Source organism: Molothrus ater, chromosome 26, assembly GCF_012460135.2.
Source record: "Molothrus ater isolate BHLD 08-10-18 breed brown headed cowbird chromosome 26, BPBGC_Mater_1.1, whole genome shotgun sequence".
Lineage (NCBI taxonomy): Eukaryota > Metazoa > Chordata > Aves > Passeriformes > Icteridae > Molothrus > Molothrus ater.
In genome coordinates, this window is record NC_050503.2 from 424,537 (window position 1) to 451,801 (window position 27,265).

A 27,265-nucleotide genomic window follows, 5' to 3' on the forward strand; every position below is an offset into this window, starting at 1 on the left:
TTAAGTTCTTTTCAGACTGACATCTTCATTTCAGCTTTGTGGTCTTGAATTTTAGAGAAGTTAAAAGTGTAATAGTTGAAAGCTAGTGCCAGATTTTCAGCCAACATGCAGTACCTTTTCATGAGTGGCAGAATCAGATGGGCCTGCAGCGACCTCCACCATTATACTCTCCCCAGTCTAAAGAAAAAATGTGAAAATTGTAAATGAGCACTTCACTCAGCAGCTCTGGGATCATTTAGGAACACTCAGAGAAACAAGTCATTACACTTTGCTCTGTGGGCAGCAGGCAATAGAGAAGCACCTTACTTACCTTTGTTAGAAAAGGTGTGATAAATACAAAGAATACATCATACACAAAAAGAACCAGGAGGAGTAAGGTACAACCCTGAAGGAAGAGACAAGATATTTGGTATTTACATACAATGCATTGGCAAACAGCAAAGAATTAATAATTAGAAGGCTATTAAAAGAAAAAGCTTGCAAAGACTAAAACAAGTCAGTAATGTATTTTTCTTAATTCCTAAATATTTTAGATAAAGGAATAGAGTCTTGCATGCACCATATATAATAAACCACAAAATTACATGTTATTGCCCAAAATTCTTTATTGTGTAAAATCTGAAAATGGTGCCACTTCAGTTTGCTGGGAAATATGAAGTAGCTCTGCACTGGAAGATGCCAGGCATAGCTTGAAACACTATATACCATTTACTGTCAGTCTGTACAGACTTATAGGTGAAGACAATTTGAAACAAGAGTTTGAAGAGCTGCTTAAGGGGCAAATAGATGACTAATATTAATTTTTGTCTTAGGATACTGACTAAGGTCAGAAAGATTTGGAAAAAAACCCACTAGATTGATGCATTAGTTGTATGTCAATTTGAAAAACAAAATCAAAACAATCAAACCAGAACAAACACACCCCCCCCCAACAAAATACCCAAATACCAAATACATAAATAAAGAGGTGCTGTGTGATTTACTAGTCAACGCTCAACAGAATCTACAGAACAATCATATGCCACTTCTGGGTCTTCATTATACTCATTGCATCCCTTTTTTCCATGCTGACATATGAATGGAGTTGCATTTCCAAGACAATATACTCCATTTTAAGTGACTCCTCTTCAAACATATACATGCAAACTTCTCTTTAACTTTCTTCTGAAAGTCTATAACTTCTGTTTAACTTTCATACCTTAAATGTAGGCAGGCGAATTGTTTTCAACATGTAAAGACAGAAAGCAATTCCTAAAGCATCTTGCAGAACCCAGGCCCACCTTAAAGAGAGAAAAGTAACATTTTTGCAGGAAACAGCAGGAAAAACAGACCAAGCCTTGTCCTCACTAAGGGACAAGAGACAAAGAAAAAACCCTTTTATTCAAAGTACTTGCTTGACATCGTTGTCAGCATGAGTTTCCAAATGGGAAGTTGTTTTTCATCAACCTGATAACCTTCCACAAAGAAATGCCTGGGAGATGAGGGAAGACCTGTGTGATTGTCTATCTAGACTTCAGTAAGGCTTTCCACTGACAATCTTCCATAAAATCCTCACAGAGAAACTGAGGAAGTACTAGCTGAATGAGCAGTGAGGTGGACTGAAAACTGGCTGAATGAGGTCAGGGGATAGCGAAATGGGAAGTGCTGGGGTCCTTTGTCCTGTATATTGGTGTGCACCCTTGTGTGCTGAGGCAAATTTACAGCTGGGCCTGGTTTTCAATTGTGTTTTGCAAGTTGAGTATAGAAGTGCTCTTTGCTTTACTCTCAACGTCTAGGGTTAAAGACAAGTAGGATCTGACAAAAACAACACTAAGGTTTCCCAAAAATTGCTATGGTCCAGGGTACAATGACAGATGGTGCTGTTGGATCAATACATGTGTACTTGCTGATGGAGCTCTTGCAGGAAACACTCAGGCCCACTTCAGCTCTGATGCAGAAAATGGATTTCCTAGTCCTAAGTATTTTGGAACATTTCTATAGTACTGCTGTGCTCCTCAGTCTGACACTTATCTCTCTAAAGGGTCTTTCAGAGTTGGTAATTCCTGGATTTGAGTTCTGTCATTGATTGGTCCACATAGAACACAGATCCCACATAAGCACTAACATGCATTCAAAGCACAAGTCAGACATCTTTGATATCATCAACAGAAACACAGCCAGCATTTCAGTCCAATACTGAACCCCCAAAAGATGAACCAAGAAGATGAACACAACCTGTATATATGGGAAAACTGGAATATCTGGGAGTGAGGTAAGAGGTAAAAAATCCCAAACACAAACAAAAACACACCACAGTAAAAGATCCACCTCTAACAAAAGTGGTAAGAACCTGCTACAATTAGGTACTACAGCAACACTGGTTGTAGAGAATTACTGACTTGTACAAGAAAGCTGAGAGAAACTAAAGATCTGACAATCTTACCAGTTCTTATTCTCATTAAGAAATAAGTTAGACAACTTGTGTCCAACTTTCCATATCACTTCTGAAAAGCTGTCTTAAGTCAAAGATCAGAATACTGACTGAGACTAAGAGAAATTCAAGCTTAACAAGAGACAGTTTTCTGTAATTTAAATGAACAAGAAAAAAATTAAGTACATAAGGAACAACTAAGAATTTCTGCATGTCTTTATTTTTTTTCCTGTCATTCCTAATTTCTGGATATATGTAGACTTCTGTGGATGTCAGTTATTTATACTATAAAGTGTATTACAATTTTTAGCACAGAAAATTTTTTAGCACAGATCACTTACTGATCTTCATTTCTGAAGATTCCCCAGACTACGCTGACAGAGATACAAAATACTGCCAAGAGCAACATCCGGACCTGGGGACGCTTGTGAAAATATGGCAAGTTGTTGTCTGGGATTCTGAAAAAGAATCACACCAAAGCTACAATTGTTAATGTATATAGCCTCTTCCTTTATCAACACTTTGAAGCATGAAACCACCTTTTAAACCCCACACCTACCCAACAGTATAAAAATCTAAGTTCCCTATTAAAAGTTTGAAATTTGCCACATACCTACACTTTCCAAAGGGAAATCTTCTTACAAAGGGAGACAGACAGCTGTAAAGACCAATCGAGGCAGCCAGGCAGAATATTCCTATTATAACATAGACTGAGGGGAAAAAAGTATTAAGTCCAAGTAGGATAAGGCAAGAAATGCTTTTTGCATATCCTGACTGAATAAAGAACAGTCAGTCAGTAAGACTAAATGAGAAATAAGGCTTGCATTTCAACAGTGAAAGATAAATACAGAGACTTCAAATGATTGATTAGATTTGTGCTCTTTAAGTATCTAATTCTAGCTCCTTTTACTCAGGTGCACTTTATGCAATACCTACTTAAAGTAAAAAACCTCTATCCTAATCTTCTTTAAGTAAGTCATAAGCCTCAAAGGCAACCTATGGTGAAGCATTTATCTTCTCTTTATGAGTACACAGGAGCATTATAAGGAACTATTAAAGTCACTAAGTAGCAAAATGAATCAATACAGATGGGATGCATGTTTCACTACTTCCTCAAAAATATGAAGAAGCATTAGGCTCTCATGTTTTGTCAATCTGATAAGTGATCAGTAGAAAATGATAATCTTTATAAAGACAAAAAAATGATCCTTGTCTTGACTTCAAACTGAACAATAATAGAGAGAAAGAATAGGTCTGAGAACCCCTTTAACAAAAATAAAAGGTGGAAAATACTAAGTCTCTATCTACTTAATAGTCTTTAACGTTTGAAAGAAGCTTTATGATAGACCTCACAAAAAGAAGGATTAGAAATCTACTCAGTAAGTTTTCTTACAGTATTTTAAATCATATTGGGATGAAGACACATGACAGAAGAGAGATGTTTCATTATTATTTTCACAATAAAGTGTACATTGAACGATGTCAGCCTTGTGGTATTGAAGATGTATCAATACAAATACAACCTTAAGAGTACCTAAGTGGTCATAGAAGAAATAAAGGAGGACGAGCATGGAGCAGCACATCACTACAAACACACAGATCATTATGGGAGTCACATCCACTGTTTCATCATCATGTTTCTCTGCCCCATCATCGCGCTTGTGCTTCATGTATCTCCTGAAAGAGTAACATGGCTACCATCAATTCATTCCTTCTGCAACAAAATACACAAGGACACTGAATCTTCAGCAAAAAAAAAAACCCTTCAAAAAGGGGTTGAAACAACACCAATGCCTGCTTTGATTCCCACTCAAGTCAGTGGGACACCATATTTTCCATGGAGGTATGAACATCAGCTGTAACACAAATGCATAAACCAGTAACTGCTGTGTTAACTTATCTAGAGAACTATTTCATTTGCTAAAAACTCAACTGAATCTTGAAAACTACCACAGAATAATTTGTTAACTTCAGAAGAAATCCTTGAATCAGGTTGTGTATACAAAATAAATGTTAAAATTAGTGTGGGACAATGACCACCTTCTCCCAATCCCACTTGCTGCTAAAAAGTAACCATAAAACTTCGTTTAAAAGTTGGCAACAAACATAGCATATATTAGCCATCCAATCAATTTGGTTTGCCCTATACCAGTAACAGCAAATTTTATTATTTTTTTACAGAGCATTTATGTGGTGAATTTTTGCAAAAGGGAAGCCTATTACTTAATAATTTTCTTTCTGAGTTTTTCAAATTTTTGGTCTTTTAACATGGCAAAATCCTAAAAAAATCTACATGCAATTTAAACTCTAATGATTTCCTACAGTGACCAAACCAATGCAAGGCCTTTTAAACATCACACCAAAAGGGCCTTTTAAACATCACATCGGCATTTTCCCTAGAGTCTCCTAACCTCACTAGCAGAGCTGCCAGGTGATGCTTACATAAACACCACCTTTTTTTTGTTGTTCTGTGAAAAATACAGGAAAACTGGTATATTGCATTTAGTTACTCACTTTTTCACATCTCTGCTTCCTGCCCAGTAGCCTCCAATTGCAACAGTCCCCACGGCCATGACAAAGATAATCACCATGTTGTAGTCCAGCACAGGTTCATTTGGTGCATACATTGCTCCTTTCACTGAGCTGCCAAAGCTCTGTGGAGGGAACTACAAGTTAGGAAGGACATCCAAAAATCCACCTTAGCAAAGGTTCACTTACTTAATTTTCACTAAGCAACCTCAGAATCAGGCTTTATTATAAACACATAAGAGCCATCTATTGGCTCTTCTATTAGTGATATTTATTTCCAGCACCAGGCTGTACTTTGATTTTATTCCAAAGATGAGAAATAACCTCCCAAGAGATTTTTTTTTCCAAAACACAATAATGCAATCTTCATGAATACACTCTCTACATATTCAAAGCTCTTAAGGTGGACTTAATACTGTTGAGCAGTGACTCATTTACATGAGATAATATAAATGAGAGCTTTTAGTATCGAGTTTACCTTGCCAATATCTAACATATCAGTATAGCTAAGCAGAGCCACAGGAATATCAATCTCTTCATACTGGCTCCTATTACCTCCAGGAGGAACCTGAAAGACAGTTCAGACCAGGTAAGAATATGTTTATTTCTGGAAATACTTCTACTGGTTCAAAAGGGTTAAAGTTGCAAATTCTGTTCTGGCTAATTTGAAAAAATACTCTAGAAGGGAACTTAATGACAGCAAACACTCAAAAGTCAAAATATATGCCTGCTCCCAGTAAAACAGAAGTAATATAAGACTGTAACAGCAAAATGAAGCAACCAAATTTCAAGCAGTTTTTTTGCACATCAGGGTCACAGGTTTATGACTGATGTGTGCCTCTAGTATTGACCAGGACTCAAACCTACTAATTTTATTTTCAAAACTACTAATTTTACAAAATACATGCTGTGGCTGCTCCAGCTGAATCTAAAGCACTAGATTGAGTGTGGTAGTATGATGGAGTCACAAACCAACCTCATCCTTTGACTCCAGTTTCATTTGGAACAAGGATAATCCTGAGCCCTTAACCTGAATTTCACATGAGCTGCCAACCCTTCCTGCTGAAATGAGGATTCTTGTTTCATTCATTCTTCCATCAGATGTATGGTTTCCACACATAACTATGCAACATATGTACATGCAGGAACACACATGCATTATTTACTTTAAAGAGGAACATCAAATACCAGCAATGTGCACCAAAGACAAGACAATATCTAGCATCAGAGGAGTATCAGCAGCATAGGAAGATAAAAAGCAACTTACCAGTCTCTCTCTACTAACAATCAGCAGCCCACGGGCCCCATTTATCTGAGCAAGCCTCACTTTCTCATAGAAGGTGCAATTTCCTCGCATCACCATGGGGATTTGATTATTAAATCCCCCATGAGGTACATCAGAAGGAGAACACAAAACAGATGCTGTCTGATCCTGCAGTTGCAGGAGTGACTGAAAAAAAGAAATTAGTTAAATACATATATATAACATAAAATAATAAAAGAAGTCAAGAGCAGAAGCCAGAGTCTCTAAAGAGTAATTTAAAACCTTCCAGTAATGGAGTGGTAGACTATTCTCAGAACAAAATGGAAGCTGAAACAATGCAGTCTTCTCTATTATGTAGGGACCTGCCTTGTTTCACCTTATTGTACAGAATTCTGCTGGTAATAAAATATGACCTTCACTTGCATCTATTTTCTTCAGCATTGCTGCTGTTCTGATGCACACGGCCAGGATGTGGGAGGAGTACAGCAAGGTTTTATCTTTGCTTGTGTAGCAGAATGGCAGGCTGGGATGATGGAGAGTATGAACAGCTAGAAACTAAAACACAGGCTGGGGAAAAGTACAGAAGCATATGGAATAAACTTCCATCTTGAAACCTACTCTATCCAGTGACCTGAGATTTTGCATCCCAAGTACTTGAATACTGGATTCTAAGCTACTTCTCTCACCACTTGTGATCCAGAGACATTGCAAGCCTGTCCCAATTCCTTAATTTTGCCCTTCCTCAGACCCAAAGGCATCTAATCTGGTGTGTTTCAACAAGAACATCCCAAAGACACTTCAAGGTTTTAGAAATAACACTGGCATGAATTGTTCCTTGCAAAATCTAAACAACCACCAGCATCTTTGCCCAGTTCTATTTGCAAGTTACCAGAAAACTGCAATTATCTACCAAACAACCAAGCTGTGCTAAGAGAAGCAGGTCTCAGCCCTTGCTGAGGAGAGCTGTCAGATTTGAGTAGAGTCAAGGTCAAGTTTTAACCTGAAAAAATGGAACAGTTTGTATTAAAAATCCACAGGTACACAACATACAATACCTGTGTAATGAACTCTACAGTTTTAGGAGGGGAAGGGAAGTGTCAGGTTGTCAGGAGCTTCCACCTTATTCAGAAAACTGCTGTCTCCAGCCTGACCTCTGGAGACAGTGAAATGCTCCAACCCACACTTCCTGGCCAGGCAAGACTCAGAGCATGGAGCACAACACAAATGCAGAGTGAGCTCAGAGTGCTGCACTGCATGGCCTCAGTGAATGAACTGTACTGCTGGAGGACTGAAGGAGGAGGAGCGAGAATGTGAAAGAAGAGAAAAGCAGGAAAGAACCAAGGAAGGAGACAGGGACAGGCAAGGGATATAGCATACACTACCAAGCCTGTGCAAGCTATTCTGGACTGTACTGGCTCCTGCAGAGCTACTGAGATATGAATCTAGTGAAGTTACAGGAGACTGATTTAAACAAAGTGTCTAGAGTACAGTCTCACAAGTACCACCGTCAGTCATGCATGTGACAATTCACATTACACAGTCAGGGCAACTGCAAGAGTTTATTAGCTGAGTCTATACAAGGCAAAGACAACTACTGATGTATCTAGGGACTAATCTACAGGTGCAATAAACCCACCAGAAGTAACTGAGACTTGCCTACACACTGGTAAGGAACTCTAATAATTCTGTGGGGCTCATTCAAAGTGCATTTAATGATTTCATCATTCAGTGCCAGTAACTTTGTCTCACAGAAAAGAGTGAAGAATTTACTCCATTTTCAGCTCATACAGCTTTGAATAATGCAGCAAAAGCTTGACACAGTTTATGACTACCTAATCTTACACTTGATACTGAGAAAGCACTAAAGGCCACAGTCACTATATAAGAAAAGCCATGAGATATCTTCTTGTACCATGCTGACTACAAAAACTCCTTTGCAAGCCCAGGTATGTGCCATTTTAATTTCATTGATCACACCATTGAAAAGGAGTATTTTTGTTTTGAACAGCAACAGTCATTATCTCTGCACAATGCCTGGAAATGAACATTGCCATCCTAGCACTGCCTAGTGATCTTAGGAGATAAAACACTTTCTAGGCAAAGCAAACAAAGCAGTTGCTTCAAATTCTAGTAATCCAACTAAGAAATCAGAAGTTTCCTTGTAACAAAGGCATTTCTATACATTTTTTGTCATCAGTTAGCTAGGTACTTACAGCTTTACCCAGATCATGTGGCAAATGGGCCCACTGAGAGTTGAAGAGAATACAGTAGTCTTTTCCTTTGCTGCTCCCCTTCTCTGAAAGGACATGTACCATCCCATACTCACAGTACACCTGAAAATGTAACAAAAATTTCACAAGAATTTTAGGTTACATAAAATATCAGAAGTGAAGGGAGTAACTTGGTGTTGACTGGCCTGCTTTATATTTTTAAAGAAAAACAAGAGTCTAAAAAGTTTCCATATCTGTGCAGGGAGTACAGTGGAATTTGTTATTATTTCCATCATGCTTCAAAGAAGGACTTTAGATACATTAGGTAGATTCCCTCCTACACAGCAATTGGCTAAAGAATCAAATGAAACAATATTGGATGTGTTTAAAGAAAAACACAACAAACAAAAGAGCCAACCTCAAACAACACTGGTGCACATATGTATAAATGTATAACCATATGCACATATGTATAACCACAGCGTTTCATGATTTTATGAATAAGATACCAACTCCTGAAAGTACAGCCTGAAATAATGATCAATTCTAAATTTGTATCACTCCAAAACTCAACCTTGGACACCTTTGCTGAAGATGTGGCAAGACCCCAAAGCAGCAGCAGCTCTTTTTCTGTCCTAGGTAGTAGATGTAGACTCTCAAGTCTACCTACTGCATTTATTTATCACTGCTTCAATGACCAGTTGTCACTGTTGTCAAAACTCCAATGACATCTGCAACAACGTAAGTAGTGAGATTACGTATCTAATATTTATAATTAAAGGCCTGTCCTTGGTCTGGCTGGGATGGAGTTAGTTTTCTTTATAGCAGCTGATGTTGCAGTGTTTTAGTTTTGTGCCCAAAACAATGCTGATAACAAACTAATGTTTTAGCTATTGCTGAACAGTGAGCAGAGTGTCAAGGCCTTCTCTGTTTCTCACCCTGTTCACCTGGTGAATAGATGCCCAAGAGGTTTGGAAGGGGTCCCAACCAGGCAGATGATTCAACAAGGAGATATTCCACATCCATAGCATATCACATTCATTTTTATAAGGAGGTTAGCTATCTTTTGCATCATGCACATGTTAGAATTCTCCTGAAGAACTCATGGAAACTGAGGTAACAGAACCCAGATCCTGTTGTAACATGCAGAAAGAGAACAAGAACTACAGCAAAAAATAAAAATAGTAACATGCAGCAAATCTACCAGTTTTAGACGTCTCAGTTGTGATACACAGTATGTAACTTGCTCATTCAGTGAACTGCTCATACTACACCTAACTGCAAGATGTGCTGATTTTAGCACAAATATTTTCAGCTTCCCATCCCTGAAAAAAACCCAACCAAACAAAAAACCACAGCAAACACAGTCATTTCCTCATTATTTTGGTTAGGTCAGATTGTACCAGGCCATTTCCCAGCAAAACTGGAAGATCTGGGGGCTCACAAGTAGGTACTGGCAAACATTTCCTTAACACAGCTGTTTTCACAAATCTCATTCTTCATGATGAGGTCTGTTCTTTTAAACATCTACTCCTATCCTTCCCTTCCCTGTGTATAGTGACACAATTTTGTGAGTACTAGGTATATTCCTCATCTTCCACCCAAAAAGCTGAACCTAAATCACCTACAAGAGTGTATATATATATATACACACACACATACATAACCTGCAAATATATACATAACCTGCAAAATAAAGTACTTCTGTGGAGTTGATGCAGTTGTCTGTTTGCACCCCAAGTCCTAATAGATGTTTACCCAGGGAATCAGGAAGTAGGAAGACAAAATAACAGTGGAAATACGTACAACTCCCCTATCACTAGTGATGGTTTCCTTTAATTAGTGTTGATTTCATTCTTGTATTAACTGAGTCAAAATAATTGTAAATCCTCCCTGATCTTGGAAATGGTTAAGAAACACAAAGTATATGATGAGGTCTGGTTGTAGTGTTCTAAGGACGCTGAAATAATCCTCTGGGCCATTTCTAAGTGGCAAACAGGTCCCTTGCAATGCTTCTCTCTCTGACAAGAGGCTCTTGTCCTTGCTTGAACAAGAAGGCATCAGAGCATCATCGCTTTATCAATCAGCCATCAAGTCCACCGGACACTTGCTCCTCAGAGCAGCAACACAGGGATTGCAGGCTCTGTCTTGGGAGGACTGTCAGGCACCATTTCCACTCATTGAAAAAGAGTAAGTCAAGAAGTCTTTCCTTTATACAAAATACTGAACATCAGCTCCTCAGTGTGAAGTTTGCTTATATGCATTCTGGGGCCATCTGGTCAGGTTTGAACATCAACACATTAAGAATTCAATTTCAGATTAAGATCTGACCAGCTGCTGCAAAAAGATTTTAATGCTTCACATAAAAATACATTAAGATACAAACGTAGTGTTCAGAAAGCAGGACAAAACCTAACTTTAAAAATGTAATTCAATTATACAAACCCAGATCAATGCTTCTTTTTGAAGGAGAGTCTTGTTGATCTTCAGTTGCTGCTTTAGAGCCTCACAGTGCTCTTACAGAGCAATTTCAATGTTCAAGAAATGCTGTCTGGTAATAGATTACAAAAGGATGATGCTGAGAGCAAATGCAAATCATATCTGTATTTTAGCTTCATACAAGCTACTAGATAGTCAGGAAGAAGTTGACCGCATATTAAATGTAGCAGTCTCAAAATACTATTTCAGCTCACTGATTTGGAAATCCAGTCCTTAGGAATACCAAACACTGTTAATGTGACTGGATTCTTCCTCTTATCATTTTTGTGTTCCCAGAGCATTGTTTCCTATTGTAATGGGAAGTTTCTCCATTTTATTGAGGACATTCACTAATCCTTGGTAGCACTTAGCACTTGGAAGTTGTAAAAAACCCAAAATCCACCAACCAACCAAAATCCCCTCAAACCAACCAAACAAGCCCCCTCCCATCACAACCATCTTATCTTTCTACCATCCCCCTTTGTGTCATATTCCTCTCATACCCACACATCCAATTCCTTCCTTTCCATTCTTCCTGCTCTCTTTCTCTTGTCCAGCACTCAAGCAAAACTGAAGTCATTGACTGAAGATGTGTTTAACTGGTCTATTGCTCTGCTTTAGTTTTCCTCAAGGAAATCACTTTGTGCCTACCAGAACTGATGAAACTTTGTTCAGGAGATAAATATAATATCATATCCCTAACCATCACTGCTACTAATTAGAACGTTGTGACAGACTAATTTGTCAACATCTAGTTTAACATTCCTACCCTAAACACACCAATGATATGATAATTATGCAGTTACACTCTTACAAATACACCTAACACATCTGTTTCTTCATGTAGCAGCCGAGGAACAAGATGCTAAAGATGACTGGAGTCAGCAAAAATGTCGTATCTTAACATGCTTGTTCAAAAATCCATTAAAAGAATCCATTGCATTTATTTCTTCCTCTTTATTTCAAACCCTACTACACAGAAATTATCATGCATCCCTAGGAGACCAGGGTAAAAAGATGTTTTTTGGAAAACTTTTGAGAATTACAGAATAGTTTAGGTTGGAAGGGACCTTTAAAGGTCACCTTGTCCAAATCCCTGGCAATGGGCTGGGAAATTGTCAAGTAGAGCAAACCTTGTTCAACCTGGCCTTGAACACTTTCAGGGATGGGACACCTACCTCTTCTCTGGACACAGTGAGGAGTTGTGTGCTTTACTAGTATTTTACACTGTGCCAGTTTTTACCACCTACATTGTAAAATCCCTCTTTAACACACACAGTGTGTCCAGAGGCAATGACAGCATTCTGCTGCAAGATGTCAGCAAAGCAGTAAAGACACGTCATTGTAAAAATATACAGGAGGTAGAGATTTTTATATTTAGCTCTTCTGTGTATAAATGGTCTTTGTTAACATATGCAGCAACTTTTTCCCTTTTTTATAACATGAGTGTTAACTAAGTCCTTTAGAGCCAATGACATTTGTCCTGAAGCATGCTTATAGGGGAGGTCACACCGATTAGCTCAGTGCAGATTAAAGCCACTTGAGCACAGTGCAAGTTTCCAAGATATCTGTGAAGAAAGAGAGACACTACTGTGCATATGCTGTGAGGAAACAAGAACTCCAGCTCCCTGCTATAGTGGACTTGTTAACTCATATCTCAGGTATCCAACCATAGCACCTAAACAACAGAAGCAAATAATTTAGAAAAATAACCTGTACTTATTATCTTGAATTTGATTTTGAAGAGTAACAAACAACAGAGATGCAAATACAGTCATACACAAAAGACAAGAACAAAAGAATGCTCCCTGCTTATTGTACATAATCTAACTAGGCTTAGATAAAAAAAACAAAACATGAAGTATCTTAGCTTTGAATATTACATGTACAACTCTCTCCAAAATCTTCAGGCAGTTTTGTAGGAGCTCTCCTGTAACTGAACAGCTTTATGCATATGGGAAACAATCAAGCTGTACAGTTAAAAGTTTTACATCTATGAAATATATGGCACACATCTTTAAAATGAGAGTAACTATAGGGTGTGTTGCTACATTTCTGTGGAGATAAGCATTACTGGAACTCAGGAATAATTCCTAAAAGGCACCTGGGAGGCAGTTATACACAATTTTGCTTTCTGAGCCATTTAATGGACGTTCTTCAAAGAAATATTAAGGGAGTAGAAGGTTCCTAATGTGAAACGCTCAAAACATTTTAGAAGCTATGTAGATTTGTGTTCCAAAAGCCAAATGAAAGTCAAGCATGAGAGGAATTAAAGGCAATATGAGCAGGGCTAAAAGCAGAAGAGGGAACAGAGAGTTTTAGAAACTCTGTAGAGAACATAATCTGTGGATAATGTGGATTAACAGACATTTTTACAAAGCTATTATCACTTAGAAGCAAAGCATAGCTCTGAAGTTTGTTCTTATCCACTTTCATGCATCCAGGTTTGTTTTTATTCATGTCAGTAGGTATGAGACAACAAAAGTTCGAGCAGTGCTGCTGATGCACTGGCATAGTGGGAACATTTATAATGATTTCTTACTCCTAGAGACCACTTCATATCCTAGATTAACCCAGGAGAAAATATCATCTCCTGTGCAATCCTATACAATGTGCCTACAACACCAAAGGCTCTTTTCCAAGTGTTTGGATATCAAGTCCAGCCTTTTTCAAACACAGAAAACAACAGCTGCTGTGACAATAAGGTATATTATAATACTTGCATCTTATTGATCCTGTGGCTTAAAAAGCACACAATAGTGTAAAATTAACACAAAAGGAAGTGTTTTCTATAAAGCTGCAAAACTGGAAAGGGTTTTCACACAACAGAAATGTAAAATCTGAGGGCAGAATTTAACAGACAGATGAGCTAATCTAATGTTTGTGGTAATAGAAGGGCATACTTGTTAGCTCTAAATCTCATCAGGGCCTTCCACAGATCAATGCATAAAAGACAAGAATGCTCCCCAGTTTATTTGCTGTGCAAGTTTTTTTAGGTGAATTAATGTAGCTCAGAGGCAAGCACTGGACTTGCAAGTTAAATGATAGAAGAGGGCAGAGAGGAAGAATTCAGTTCACCAGTATTTCAAGAAACTTCAGTGTGTGTGACTGAGCCAACCCAATGTCTGTCTTGTTTGTTCCTCCCTGCCTCTGGCCCCACACTCACTGGATGTCCTATACACCTTTTCTGCTTTAGTAGCTCTATTAACTGACCTAGCCACTCATATCTCAAGAGAGGTTTCACAGACACTGGGAGCTGTGTTCCTTGAAGAAGGAATGAATGAGCTATCCTACTCCTAGAGTAGGTACCATGTCTGAGTTCCCAGGAGCTGGAGTCATTCTTTCCCATGAACTGCACTGATCCATCTGGAGACCAGCAACAGCAGGCAGCAAAGCTGCACACAAATAAAGCACTCCTTCAACAAACACAGTGCAGAGAGCTACATATTCATAATGCAATAATTCCAGGAGACTTAAATTGTCAGCCACCACCATAATGCAGAATTTCAGACAGACTTTCCAATTCTTTGGACCCATATCATAGAGTGCCCTAATTTAAAATACAAACCCATCACTTCAATTCAACATATTCTGCTGAAAGCTGCTATAGTGAAGGCCAGCTAGATCCAACACACTTGCTGCAGATCATGTTGCTATGTTCGTCACTAGTCAAAGGCTCACATATCTGCTGTTGTTACAGGAAACTGAGGGGTAACAATACCTGGAAAGAACAGGAATTTAAATGAAATGTGAGAACTCAAATACCAAAGCAAGATCTAAGTGCAGATTGTACTTGGATCTATAAGATCACACCACCCTTAAAGTGTTCCCAGATAAGGACCCAGATTTGGAAGAGCCATGCTTCAGTAGCCAGGCTGATCCTTCTCCCTAAATCAGAAGATAGAAGCAAATGTGGACATTACCTCCTCTTGCCCCAGGGAAAACAAATAAACAAAACATTTCTATTATCCTGTTTCAAGGAGGGAGACAAAGGTATATGCTCACTAAGGCAAGAGTAAAGCACTGAGAATGAGTACAGCTGGCACAAAGAAAACCCACATAGCAGCTCCTGACAACAGCTGTCAGCACTGTCCCCTGGAATGACTCCAGCCATCAGTCACAGGGGTACCAAACCAGGACACGAGCACCAGAGCACTCCTCTCTGCCTCACACTAAGGAGGATGTGCTACTCAAGCCATCCCAACAAGTCCAAGCACAAGAGACGCAGAAGTTAGGCACAATACAAGGTATTCAAGCAAATTTTTAAAACATGAGCTTGGCTAACAGAAACATATTGGCAGCACACAGTACATCCACTTTTCACTGCAGCAGCAGGACTGCTTCAGCACCCTGGCCAGTCCGCCCAAGCTTATTCAACTACATTAACACTTCCACTGCACAAATATACCAAATGTCTACAGACAGGAATGTGCTGCAATGCATGGAGCTGAACATAAGACCTCCAAGACTATCCACCCACTGTCCTTCTGCACTGCCATATGCTCACCTTCCCCAAACTGATGGATCAAACTGACTCCATGCCAGTCTTTGACTCATTCTTGTTAATTCGTTAATTAAATCTTATTAATTTGTTGGGCCTACACTGGCACTACCAGTCCCTGCGAAGCCTCACTGGAGATGACAAAATGAATGGCGCATGCAAGAGCATAATGAACACATAATGAAGATAAGGATAATGGATGCAAAAAGGGAATGATATAGAAATAAAGAAGATAGTTGACAACCAGACTACTCTGTAACTAAAGATTATTGGCAAGGAAACAGTAAGGAGACAGAGGGAGAAGAAGGAAAAATTAGAATTCCATGTTACGATGTTACACCAATAATATTCAAGAAGCCATAATACACTCCAAATTACCTAACAAACAGTCAAGAAGTTTAAATGACACATTAAATGACATTTCAAAATTTTCAGAACACAAAACACCGAACTTAAAAGGCAAAAGCTATATACCATGCAGTGCAATTGCTAGAAATCCACTCTCTCCTGTATCAGGATTTCATGCCCAGTTCGTCACACCCTTAGAAACGTATCCCACAAAATAATATTTTAGTAATGACAATACAAGACTCAAGACAGACTACAGAGTCAGGGTCAGCAGAAATCCCTTCTTTTTTGCTGAACGCTTCCTCTCAGGGAGTTTGGCAGTCAGGATAAAGCCAGAGCCGTCACTGCGGGGATCTGGCCCGGGGGCTCGGCTGCGCTCCCCTCCCTGGGGCTGCCTGGCGAGGATGCTGGGCTGGGCCCACGGGGGCCCCGAAGTTTTAGGAACTACGAGGAAAACGCTAGTTACTACGGAAAGAACAAAAAAGTCTCAAACAACCCCAGACCCACAGATATATCAATACTGCCAAATCGCGGAGGGCAGGGCCGGCCGCCCCATGCGCTCCGCTGCCTTCCTGCGGCCGCGGCTCGGCCCCGGCCCGCTGCGGGACGGCTGCAGCGCCTCCGAGCGCCCACGGGAGGCGGCTCCGGGCTCGGACGCGCCGCACAGCCCGCCCGGGCCGGGCTGCGCCGGGGGCCGCTCCCCGCCCTCAGCCGGGCTGGGCGCGTAGCTCGGGGAGTGCACGGCCCGGCACGGCCACTGACCTGCGGCAGCAGATGCAGGAACAGCCAGAGGCGGAGCGGGGCCGGCCGCGCCGCCATGCCGGGCCTGCCGCGCCGCTGCCGCTTTGTTCCGAGCTGAGCCGGGCCGGACCGGACCCTTCCGCACCGGGCACCCAGAGCCCGCCCCGGACGTCCCGCCCCAGCGCCCCGAGCCGCCAACCGGCTCCGCCGGGGCACGACGTCACTTCTGGCGGTGCCGAATGAAATGGCGAGTGGCGGCGGTGGCGGCGGTGCGGGGAAGATGGCGGTGAGGAACGGGGTAGTGTGGGCTCGGTGCCGGTGGTGCCGGTGGTGCCGGTGGTGCCGGTGGTGCCGGTGGTGCCGGTGGTGCCGGTGGTGCCGGTGGTGCCGGTGGTGCCGGTGGTGCATCTGCGCCCCCGTCCCGCCACCGCGGCATCCCGCAGCAGCGTTCCGGGTCTGTGTCTCCGCGGATGGCGCGCTTTAACTGAGCCGCCTGTGCTCTGCCGTAGGATAAGGAGAAGAAGAAGAAGGAGAGCATCTTGGACCTCTCCAAGTACATCGACAAGACCATCCGGGTGAAGTTCCAGGGCGGGCGGGAAGGTGAGCCTGGCGCGTGGCTGCAGCACGAAGCTCTTTGGCCTCTCGGCGTTTTCCTCAGCCGATGCCTGTGGGCTCTGCCCTCCTGCTCACACTGCTTTCCCATCAAGGGAAGTGGAGGAGTAGCGGGTGCTTTTACTTATTAGTGGTTGTAGTTAATGGTGCGAAGCTTCTCTCGTTTAAGTATTCCGTTGATCTCCTGGGTGCACTTTTATGGCTCATCTGTGCATCTCTTCTTTTATTAGTTGTTTTGAACAGCCTTATTTCGGCTGGGGTTAGTTTTTTGGGGGTTTTTTTTGTTGTTTTTATTTTTTGGGGTTTTTTTGTTTGTTTGTTTTGTTTTGGGGTTTTTTTGGGTTTTTTTTTTCTTTCTTTTTGCATTGCAAGGATGCACTTAAAGGAACAAAGAAACATTTATGGATGTAACAATTAATGCAACTGTCGTGCCTTTCGTCTCTTGACATGGTAAGCATGCCCAGAGTTCGTGGTTCAATATATACCACGGTGCCTTTGCATCCCCGTCCCTTCCCAGCTGGGCAGGTACATCCCAGTGCACTTGGTGCCACCCGCAGGCACTTGTTTGTCTGAGTTTACCATGTGCTGCATTTTCAAACTCCACTGCAACCTTGTGCTTATAAGGGTTTGGAAGTTACTCAAACTCCTTACTGAGAAGTGTATTTGTCAAATGAGGAAGTCGCTCTGTGTAATTTTGTGATATATTAAGTGACTAGTCTTGTGGAATCACGTTCTCCATTAGGACCAAGTGCTGGTCTATCTGCAGTGCCTTCCCGTGAGGCAGTGCTTATGCTAAAGACATGATGTGCCAGGAGGACACCTGGAAGATGGGGTTTCTGAGGAAAGAACTTAAAATATGGTCTTGCTTCATTTTTAACCATAACCTTTCATTAAGGATATGTATTTTGTGTTGGAGTTGTCTTTTTTTTTTTCTTTGTGTGACTTGTACTGATTTGTTATGCAGTATTCTTAAAGTGCCCTTGAAGTTGTCTGAAAGCAAGAAAGTTAGTGTCTTGAAGAACATTTGGAAGAATTGATTAAAAAATCTGTAACTTTTAATTGGTGCAATGCAGACCAGCTCTTGTGTACTTGCCATTGATAAAGAAGACACTGTTTAATATCTCTGGCCTCATTTGTTTGGACTTGCCTGAAGGAGGGAAGAGGCCTGGAGAACTGAATCTACCTTTCATGAAGTATTATGTTGCTGTATACCTTGTTTTGGTCCTAATCATTGTTTTCTGTGTGGTCTTCAATAGCAAGTGGTGTCTTGAAAGGATTTGACCCTCTTCTGAACCTTGTGCTGGATGGTACCATTGAGTATATGCGAGGTAAGTAATGTGCGATCTTTGGAAAGCTTCCCTTCCCTGGGTGATTTTCTTGACAGAAATCTTACAGTTCTGTAAGCGAATAAGCAGAAATGGCAGATTAACATCACCCAAACTGCAGCATGCTTGGGATAACTATCTTTTAAAGAAAGACATAAGGTGATGGGTCTATGGGACCTGATAACATGTTCCTGAGGGAATTGGCTGTTACAGTTCCCAGGCTCCTCTAAAACATTTAACAAGTGATGGCAATCAGATAAAGGGAAAGAGGGAAACATTGAAACCATTTTTCAAAAGGGAAGAAAGGAGCCTGGGAACTACTGTGCTGTCAGCCTGACCTCTTGTGCCTGGGACGATCATGGAAAAGATCCTCCTTAGAGCTCTGCTAAGACATTTGGAGGACAGGGAGGTGATTTTAGACATCTTCTATGGCTTTACCAAGGGGAAATCCTGTCTGAACAACCCAGTGGCCTTTGACACAATCCCCCACTGTCACAGCAGTGGGCCCCCGGCTGGGTAATAATTAGCATTGCCTCCATGGTTCACAGAAGGCTGATCAATATTTTTATTTTATATATATATGTATTTATATATATCATTATTAAGAACCCCATTGCTTTTATAGACCGTTACGATACACCTGGACTGAATTGGTCCTCCAATCCAAACGCTATCACCATTGGCTAATTAAGAAATCATCCTTTGGTAAACAAATCTCCATAACACATTCCACATGTTCACAATAACAGGTGCAGCAGGCCAAGATAAGAACTATTTCTCATTCTTTTCTCTGATCTTCTCACAGCCTTTTCCCAGAAAGGCCTGAGAAAGTTGTCTGTTGCTCTCTGTGGCCTGAGAGCTGCTGCCACACCCCACAACATCCTTCTCCCTAAATTGAAGAGAAATGGATTTGATGGGTGGACTGTTTGGTGAATGTGGAATTGGTTGGATGGTCATATGCAGAGGGTAGTAGTCAATGGCTTCATGTCCCTATGAACATCAGGGACAGGGGGTGTCCCTCAGAGATCTCTGGGGACCAGTACTCTTTAGTGTCCATCAGTGATGTAGGCAGTGGGATCAAGTTCACCCTCAGTCTGCAGGTGACACACCTGAAGGATCCAGAGGGACCTGGACAAGTTTTTGAAGAGGGCCCAAATGAACTTCATGAGGTTCAGCAAGACCCAGGCTGGGGGATGAATAGATTGAGAGCAGCCCTGCTGAGAGGGACTTGGACTTGCTGGTGGATGAGAGGCTGGACAATATGTGCTTGCAGCTCACAAAGCCAGCTGTATCCTGGGCTGCATTTCTACCAGGGAGGGGATTCATCCCCAGGGAGAGGATTCTGCCCCTGTGCCCCTGTGCTCAGGTGAGACCCCATGAACAGAGCTGCCCCAGCCCTGGGCAACAGCAGCAGGAGGACGTGGAGCTGCTGGAGCCAGGCCAGAGGAGGCCACAGAGATGCTCCAAGGGCTGTGGCCCCTCTGCTCTGGAGCCAGCCTGGGAGAGCTGGGGGTGCTCACCTGAAGAAGAGAGATCTTTGAGGAGATGGTATTGTGGCCTTTCAGTTTTAAAGGGACATAAAAGGAAATGCCAGGGGGTGAATGCTTCAGCAAGCCCTATTGTGGCAGAGCAAGAGGTAATGGGTTTAAACTAAAGGAGGGTCAATGTAGATATAACAGAAGATATAGATATAAGGAAGACAGTTTTTTTATAATGAGTATGATAAAAATACTGGGACAAGTTGCTCGGAGAGGTGATAGGTGCCCTATCCTTGGGAGCATTCAAAGATGGGACTCTGAGCAACTGGGTCTAGTTAAAGATGTCCCTGCTTGTTGCAGGGGGGCTGTACCAGATGACCTTTAAAGGTGATTCTGCAGCAGAAGTTAGGTTAAGCACATTTCCTGTGATAGAACATCCCTGGTAGTCCTTGCTTGAGCTCCTCTATAGTTATCTCATTGGCTGCCCTTGTCCTCTAAAGCTTCAATAAAGCAGTGTCTCTTTCTTCTCTGGTACAAAAGCTATCATTTGATAGGACAATGTTTTTGAAGAGTATTCTCCTACCTGTTTAAAAGGGAGCACAGAAGCTTTGAATTTCATCTTTAAAAGAGAGTTTTGAAATGTGTTGTTCATTTCTATTGACTATAGAGATATCTCTATATGGAAGATAGAAGTGGTTGGTTTGTGTTTGTCCCAATCCAGCCCTGTTTGGCCTGGTCTGAGAATGGACTGGTGCTCTCTTCCCTAGTGCATTGAGAAGTCAGGGTCTTTTTCTGATCTGCATTAATCCCCAACTGTTTGTCTAAAATGACATTTGAAATGGGATCAAGAACTTTTATTAATCACTTGCATGTATATTATTAGTTAGAGGCCTATGAATTCTTTAATAAGTGTGTTCTGCTTTTTGTTGCATACAAAGCAAGTTTTGTTATTGCTTACTGTAGGTAAGGTCTTGAAAACATCAAATGTCACTGCTGCATCACCTGTATGATCCATGTGTTCAATAAAACAAAGCAGCTATGCCAGGAAAGAACATGCATGTCTGTGCCTTTTGAAGTTGATGGAATTTGGTTTCCTTTTCTTATTTTCCTGTTCTAACCATGGATCTCTGCTTTTTAGATCCGGATGATCAATTTAAATTAACAGAAGACACACGTCAGCTGGGACTTGTGGTTTGCAGAGGAACTTCTGTGGTTCTGATTTGTCCACAGGATGGAATGGAAGCTATTCCAAACCCTTTCATTCAGCAGCAGGATGGCTAATGCTTTCTTTGGATTGTCTCTGAAAACTTCAGGGGTGCAAGTCATTGGAGAAAACTATCAGTGTGTGAGAAGCTTCCTGTTTTGGGGGGAAGTTTGAATGTGTATTTGTTAGTGTGAAAGAAGTCAACTTTTATTTTTGTGGCTTTCATAAATGATGAGAGGATGAGGAATGTAAGAAGCATGTTCTTGTTTTCCTCCCCCCCCCAAATAAGCGTGTAACTATGTTGTTTAGAGCTGACAGAAGAGAACATATTGTCATGAATTGTCTGAGACCTTCTTGATCTTGTGAGTTTTGAAACAACCCCATAAAATTAGTTATGAATGCCCTGAATATTGGTTATATTCTTTCAATTTTTAAATACATTAAAATGCCTTTAATCGAAATTAAAAGCCTAAATACAGTAGAACATGTTTTTCTTCCTCTTAGATATCAGTACTCAACTGGGGAAGCATTATGTTGTAGTCTTCTGCTGTTGAGTTCAGTCTCTTGTGCAGGAAAATTACTTCCTTGTGTAGTGTCATCGCCTTACAAGGGATGTAGCCAAGAAGGTCTTTTTCAGCACTTGTTCCAGAACTGGTGGGCTGTGATCTGTGTATCAGCAGGCTCACATATTTCTACAGAGGATTGGTCTAACTTGTGGGATAATGCTTGGTTAAGTGACCTAAACCTTATGGAGGTAGCTATTTGTTACTTGGAATTTTAGGAGGAGAATATTTAATATCCTAATATTTGTTCAATTGTAGGCAGTGTCTGGAAGTACTGCATATTTTTATATTGTAGCTATCCACTTGTGGTTTTGCCTGTTATAACTTGATTTGTAAGTAAACATTTTTATTTCTTTTATACTGCAGAAAATGCAAGATTTGAGGAGTTCTGAGTGAATAAAGACAAATTGATCTGTTTCCAAATGTCTGGTTTTTAGTCTGTAAAAGTGCACTACAGCTGACATTACAGTTCTCCAGCCATAAATCTAAATAAAATTAGTTCAGGAGGTGCATAAACACTGCAGGATCAGGAGGGACCAGAGCAGAAGCCGTACTTCAAACAGGGAATTGATGGAGAAGGCCTGAGAGCATCTTGTCCCTCTTCTGAAGCATTTTAAAGACTACCTGGTTGAGGCATGTGCCTGGAGCCTGTAACCTGCTTCTGCTACCTGCTCTTGCCTTTATAGAGGACCCTTTATGAGGAGGCTGTGGCAGAGTGAATTGTTTTGCTGGCAGCAGCAGTTTCGTTCCTGAAGGGTGTCAAGAACACATGGCAAGTACAGGTTGTTTTGGTTATTTTGGCCACAGCACTTTTCTCCCATGCATAACCTTTCCTGGGTCAGCTCCAAAATGGGTGGGAACTTAGAGTAAATTTCATTGTAGTGAATCTGACTTCCAGGAGGCTCTGAAACTAGGGACCTGGTGTTGTGTGTGATGCGTTGCCTGTGTGAACTTGGGTGCGTCTGGATTTTAATCTGGGGACTCACAGAGCTGTCTACAAAGTTGTGCTCCTCACAACCTAGTTTTCTAATGCTACAAAACTTGCTTGTGAAACTGCACAATTCAAAAGATAATCCTTATTTAGAGTGTGAGGAGTAGAATTTGCTTGCCATCGGCCTGAGCAGAGTCTTGAACTGTCCTTTTAGGTGGGAGAAAGATTGCTGGTGTTGATGCCAATAACGTGCTGCGCTATTTTTGCACTCTAAGTATAGCATCAGAAACAGGCCTGCTGGGGCTCTCTGGGCTGGATTCTGGGCTCTCGGTGCTGGGAGATCTGCCTGAAGATGTGGGTCAAGTGTGTAAACTCTGGAGAGGGGCATGTTCCCAACATTTCCTGCTCAGGTGTTTGGTTGCTTGGTCTTTGTTGTGAGCTGCATGGCTCTCCTTTTCTGCAGCACAGACTCTGAGGTTATACTTTGGAGTCAAGTACCTGAAAAGAAGAATTTGAAAATAATAGGGGGCAGACATTTTAGCAGGGCCTGTTGTGATAGGACAAGGGGTAATGGTTTAAGCTAAAAGAAGGATGATCCAGAGTAGAAATAAGGAAGAAAGTTTTTATGATGGCATGGTGAGACACTGGCAAGGCTTCTGTTTGCTGAGCTCTGCCAAGAACTGGGAGTGAGTCTTGCTGGTATGGGCTCTTTGGGTAAGGGACTCTACTTCAAGGTCCCTATGCAAGTCTCTTCATGCAATAGCTTTGGAAAAATTCACGGTGGCATTAGCTGTTGCTTGTCCTACATCTGTGTTTTTTTAGTGCTTTCAGATTGAGGATGACTGAACATGTGAAGCCATCTGGGTTTGAATGGGGGCTCACTCCTTCTCTTACTAAAGTATAAAGTTAGATATGTAATAAAAACTGTAATCACTTTGGTATTTGGTTAAACTTGAACTAATGAAAGATGAGGTAATAGTTGTTTTTTTTCCAAATGCGTTTAATGTTTTTTACAACTTCTTTATATTTACTCACTGCTTAGGAATCTTTTGGTTGTTTCTCCAGTTTTTTCTTTTTAGCCCAGGCTCTTTGCTTGGCTAACAGCTCCCCTTATTTGCTGTGGCCTTACCTGGTAAAAGTAGATGCCAGTCAAATCTGTAATTTTTAGGTTATACAGCTGTTCTGCTAATGCTGTTCAGAAAGCAGCAGAAAAGACAGAAGAACAAAGCAGGAGAGTAGAAAACATGCTATTTTTAGGACAAGATTGGTTTATCTCATACTTATCCTAGCCAGGGAGATAGTGTTTCCAGAGATGGAAAGGGCTGCATAAGACTGAGTTAAAATTAACTGCCTGGCAGTATACAAGCATGGAGCCTGCACAAGAGCCACAGGAGCTGGGACCTCAGACAGAAATGATTGCAGACACAATTCTTGAGGTTGGAGAGAGACTCTTCCAGGTCAGCCGTAGGGTGCTTTCAGTACACAGTCGATATTTTGAAGCCATGTTTTTTGGAGGAGCAAGAGAGAGCTCTGAACAGCACATAGTGATCAAAGGGATCGATGCAGTGCCATTTCAGGCACTACTTGAGTTCACGCGCACAGCCCAAGTGCTCATAGGTCAAGAAAATGTGACCAGCTTACTGGAAACAGCTGATTTTTTTCAGTTTGATAGGGTGAAACTGTTGTGTGAGAAATTTCTGGAGAGAGAACTGCATGTTTCAAACTGCCTGGGCTTGATGATCTACTCACAGCAATTTGCCTTTACAGAGTTATATGTGTCTGCTATGAATGTGGCTCTCACTCACTGGGGGGATGTGATATGCCAGGAAGAATTTAAGGCATTACCCAAGGAAATGCTGGTGCAGCTCCTGAAGAGTGATGACCTCTTCATTTCAAGAGAGGATGTGGTTTTTGACAGTATTGTGATTTGGATAATGGAGGACCCAGCAACAAGAGAGGAAGAATTTCTGGATTTGGTGGGCGAAGTCAGGGTCACTTTTCTGAGTTTGTCCTTCCTCGATATCTTGGTGAAACGCAGCAAGCGTGCTGGAGAGACAGATATCTTTTCCAGACTAATAAAGAAGTTAGACAGCTGTCCCCCACCCAGCTGGCAAAATCCGAAACTGTGCCCTTATGCTGGCCGGAGCTATGACACCTTATATGTCCTGGGAGGAAAGCATGACAAGGAACAGCAAGAATTATTTCTCTTTCAACCTAAAACAGGGACCTGGCAGGCTTGTTCTCCACTGCAGCGCAAGAACCTCACCCAGTATGCAGTGGCAGCAGTAGGTAACTTACAGAGGAGGGAGACTGAGCAGATGCAAACAGAAGTTGAGACTGAGTCCCAAATGCAGGGAGTTCAACTGTTGCTGTAAAACTGTTGTGCTCAGCATTGCTAAAACCTCATTCATATTGGTGTTCACATTTGTTCAAAGAATGTTTTTTTCTTCCTTAGTCCTGGGAGAGTGCTAGACAATACTATTCTCCTATAGCAGAAACTATGCAGTCTCCCAAGCTCCTTACCTTGACTTTATCTGGAATTAGTCTAAGGACTTGGCTTTAAAGCCAAGTGTATTTTTTGGCCTTCTCTTTTGTAGTGATTTAGACATATGACAGGTGAATTCTGATTTATAGTTGCCATTACATTAAACTTATCTACAGATGCTGGGAAATCTTCATGCTTGGAGACTTTCAAGCCAGCTCAGTACTATGGCTTCCTGTATTAGTGTTGGCAATAGTCCCATTTCTGGTAGAAGTTTTTAGAAGTAAGATCTCTGAGGTTCTTTCCAACCAGTGTTTCCATGATTCTGTTCAAAAATGGGAGCAGGCTTGGAAAGACTGGCTGCATTCCATAGGCCCAATGAATTAAATACTACAAACTGATAGAAGAGTGATTTTCTCTCCTCATCTTGCACCTTATCAGTACAGCCCAGGGTGAAATGAGAACCCCAGGTATCAGGAGCAATTTTTAGCCTTCACATGACTAGTATTTTCTTTGCTGTGCTTCCAGGGAGCTTCCTTTTTGTGACAGGAGGATATTTCCGGGATGAATTTGTGTGGTACAGTGTGGATTGGGTGCTCATCTACAACTGCTTGGACAATTGCTGGCTGGAAGGGCCAGCCATGAAGAAGTCCCGCAACAGCCACTGTGCAGTAGGAGTAGGGCTCCACTTGTATGTCCTCGGAGGGAGTACAGATGAAGGGATAATCCCAGCAGTGGAGCGCATGGCTTTGATGGAGTCAGAGTGGGAAAGCATGAGTCCTATGGCTCAGCCTGTGGAGAGAGGCGACGCGGCCAGTGTGGGAACCAGGATCTATGTGGTCTGTGGCCTGGATGAGAATGGACACGTGTATGATGGAGTCCAAAGGCTGAACACAGAGACAGACAGCTGGGATGTCATCTCGTTCTCCCCTCTTCCAAGGTAAGAAATAATATTCTGGGACCTGGCAGAAGATGAAGGATTCTAGTGTTGATCCGGCTCCAGGAAGAGGTTATAGTGTAGAAATCCATAAGTTCTGTCCCTGCAACACTTCTGTGATTCTCTGTTTAAATAGGACTTCTGATCTGAGGACCAAGATCACCCTGAATATTTCAGGGGCCAAATCTTTCTGTTGATTCTGATCAAGGGTTTCTTCTCTCTCAGGTATGACCTCTGCATCACATCCCTGAATGGGGCTCTGTACACTGTAGGAGGGGAAGCTTTTCGATTTGATGTGGAGACAGATGAATGGACCCAGGTGAATGAGGAATGCTTGACCCAGAAGTTCTTCATGGGATGCAGCACCGTGAATGGACAAATTTATCTTCTTGGACAGAGGAAGGGAAACAGCACCCTCCCCATTGCAGTCCTCTTTGATCCCTACACTGATGTGTGCCAGGTCATAGATAACAAACTCCCTTGCCCCCTTCCTATTCATGGCTGTGTCTCTGTGCGAAGATTTGATACGTGGGCATAAGAGTGGAAGATATGTACTTTACAGCTGAAGGGAGTTAGATTGCATCAGCTTTGGCCTGTGACATTTAAAAAATTTTATTCCTTTGTAATTTTACCTTTTTTTTTCTACTTGACAAATGAACTTGAAGCAAAAGCCAGTGCAAACTTTGTCTACACAAAGGCTGAAATGGTGATTGGTATTGTTATGGCATATAAACTCCTTAGGGTTGATGCTTAGTAAAGGGCTGTTCTGACCTTTAACCTCTGTGTCTCTCTGTTCTTTGAACAGCTAGAAAATCACTGCCTCATTGTTAGAAAATATCATAGGATTTAAATAATCAAATGGGTGTCAAGGGAATCTTCAGCATGGTTATAAGCCCATAGTGCTGTAGACAGAGCCAAAAACCCAAACAGCAATTGCTGTCAAGCCATACTTAATATCCAGTACCATTTTAGCCTGAAATAAGCAAGTTTCACAGGTTAATTATGGCTAAAATTATCTTTAGTCAAGGCTGAAGAGCACCACAGAAGGAGGGAGACTGTTCTGGACTTATGGATTCAGGTATGTGATGACAAACTTCTGCACACTGAGTCTTAAGAATCTAGCTTCAGTTTCCTTAGTTGTCTTTGGGTTCACAGCTGCAGAGACTCAGAATAAAAATGCCCATCCCAAAGCACGAAAATGAAGTTGCAAGGCAGGGTCCTGCACATGGCTGTAATTAAAGACTGTGTATGA

At 41.5% G+C, this 27,265-nt stretch overlaps 3 protein-coding genes across 4 annotated transcripts in view; 2 read left to right on the plus strand and 1 right to left on the minus strand.

The window, feature by feature from the left end:
* SPPL2B (signal peptide peptidase like 2B) overlaps positions 1 to 16,633 on the minus strand; it is a 31,336-nt gene extending 14,703 nt beyond the window's left edge. Inside the window, exons 1-11 of one of the 2 annotated variants that reach the window (XM_036399208.2) lie at positions 16,503 to 16,633; positions 8,417 to 8,536; positions 6,207 to 6,389; positions 5,418 to 5,507; positions 4,925 to 5,064; positions 3,945 to 4,087; positions 3,024 to 3,120; positions 2,752 to 2,868; positions 1,199 to 1,280; positions 311 to 385; positions 115 to 177 (exon numbers count right to left, since the gene is read on the minus strand). In XM_036399208.2, the coding sequence (XP_036255101.1) occupies positions 115 to 177; positions 311 to 385; positions 1,199 to 1,280; positions 2,752 to 2,868; positions 3,024 to 3,120; positions 3,945 to 4,087; positions 4,925 to 5,064; positions 5,418 to 5,507; positions 6,207 to 6,389; positions 8,417 to 8,536; positions 16,503 to 16,559 (1,167 nt within the window). In that variant the 5' untranslated portion in view covers positions 16,560 to 16,633. The remainder of the gene's footprint in view (positions 1 to 114; positions 178 to 310; positions 386 to 1,198; positions 1,281 to 2,751; positions 2,869 to 3,023; positions 3,121 to 3,944; positions 4,088 to 4,924; positions 5,065 to 5,417; positions 5,508 to 6,206; positions 6,390 to 8,416; positions 8,537 to 16,502) is intronic. The other variant, XM_036399206.2, reaches the window with a different exon arrangement.
* A 21-nt stretch (positions 16,634 to 16,654) lies between these two features.
* On the plus strand, positions 16,655 to 22,080 carry LSM7 (LSM7 homolog, U6 small nuclear RNA and mRNA degradation associated). Its single transcript, XM_036399209.2, has 4 exons — positions 16,655 to 16,767; positions 16,991 to 17,081; positions 18,350 to 18,421; positions 21,035 to 22,080. The coding sequence occupies exons 1-4, from the start codon at positions 16,726 to 16,728 to the stop codon at positions 21,175 to 21,177; spliced, it is 348 nt and encodes a 115-aa protein (XP_036255102.1). The 5' UTR covers positions 16,655 to 16,725; the 3' UTR covers positions 21,178 to 22,080.
* A 97-nt stretch (positions 22,081 to 22,177) lies between these two features.
* On the plus strand, positions 22,178 to 26,784 carry LOC118696868 (kelch-like protein 24). Its single transcript, XM_036399205.2, has 3 exons — positions 22,178 to 24,883; positions 25,605 to 26,016; positions 26,239 to 26,784. Exons 1-3 carry the CDS (start codon positions 23,962 to 23,964, stop codon positions 26,549 to 26,551), a joined length of 1,647 nt encoding a protein of 548 aa, XP_036255098.1. The 5' UTR covers positions 22,178 to 23,961; the 3' UTR covers positions 26,552 to 26,784.
* Positions 26,785 to 27,265: the final 481 nt, after the last annotated feature.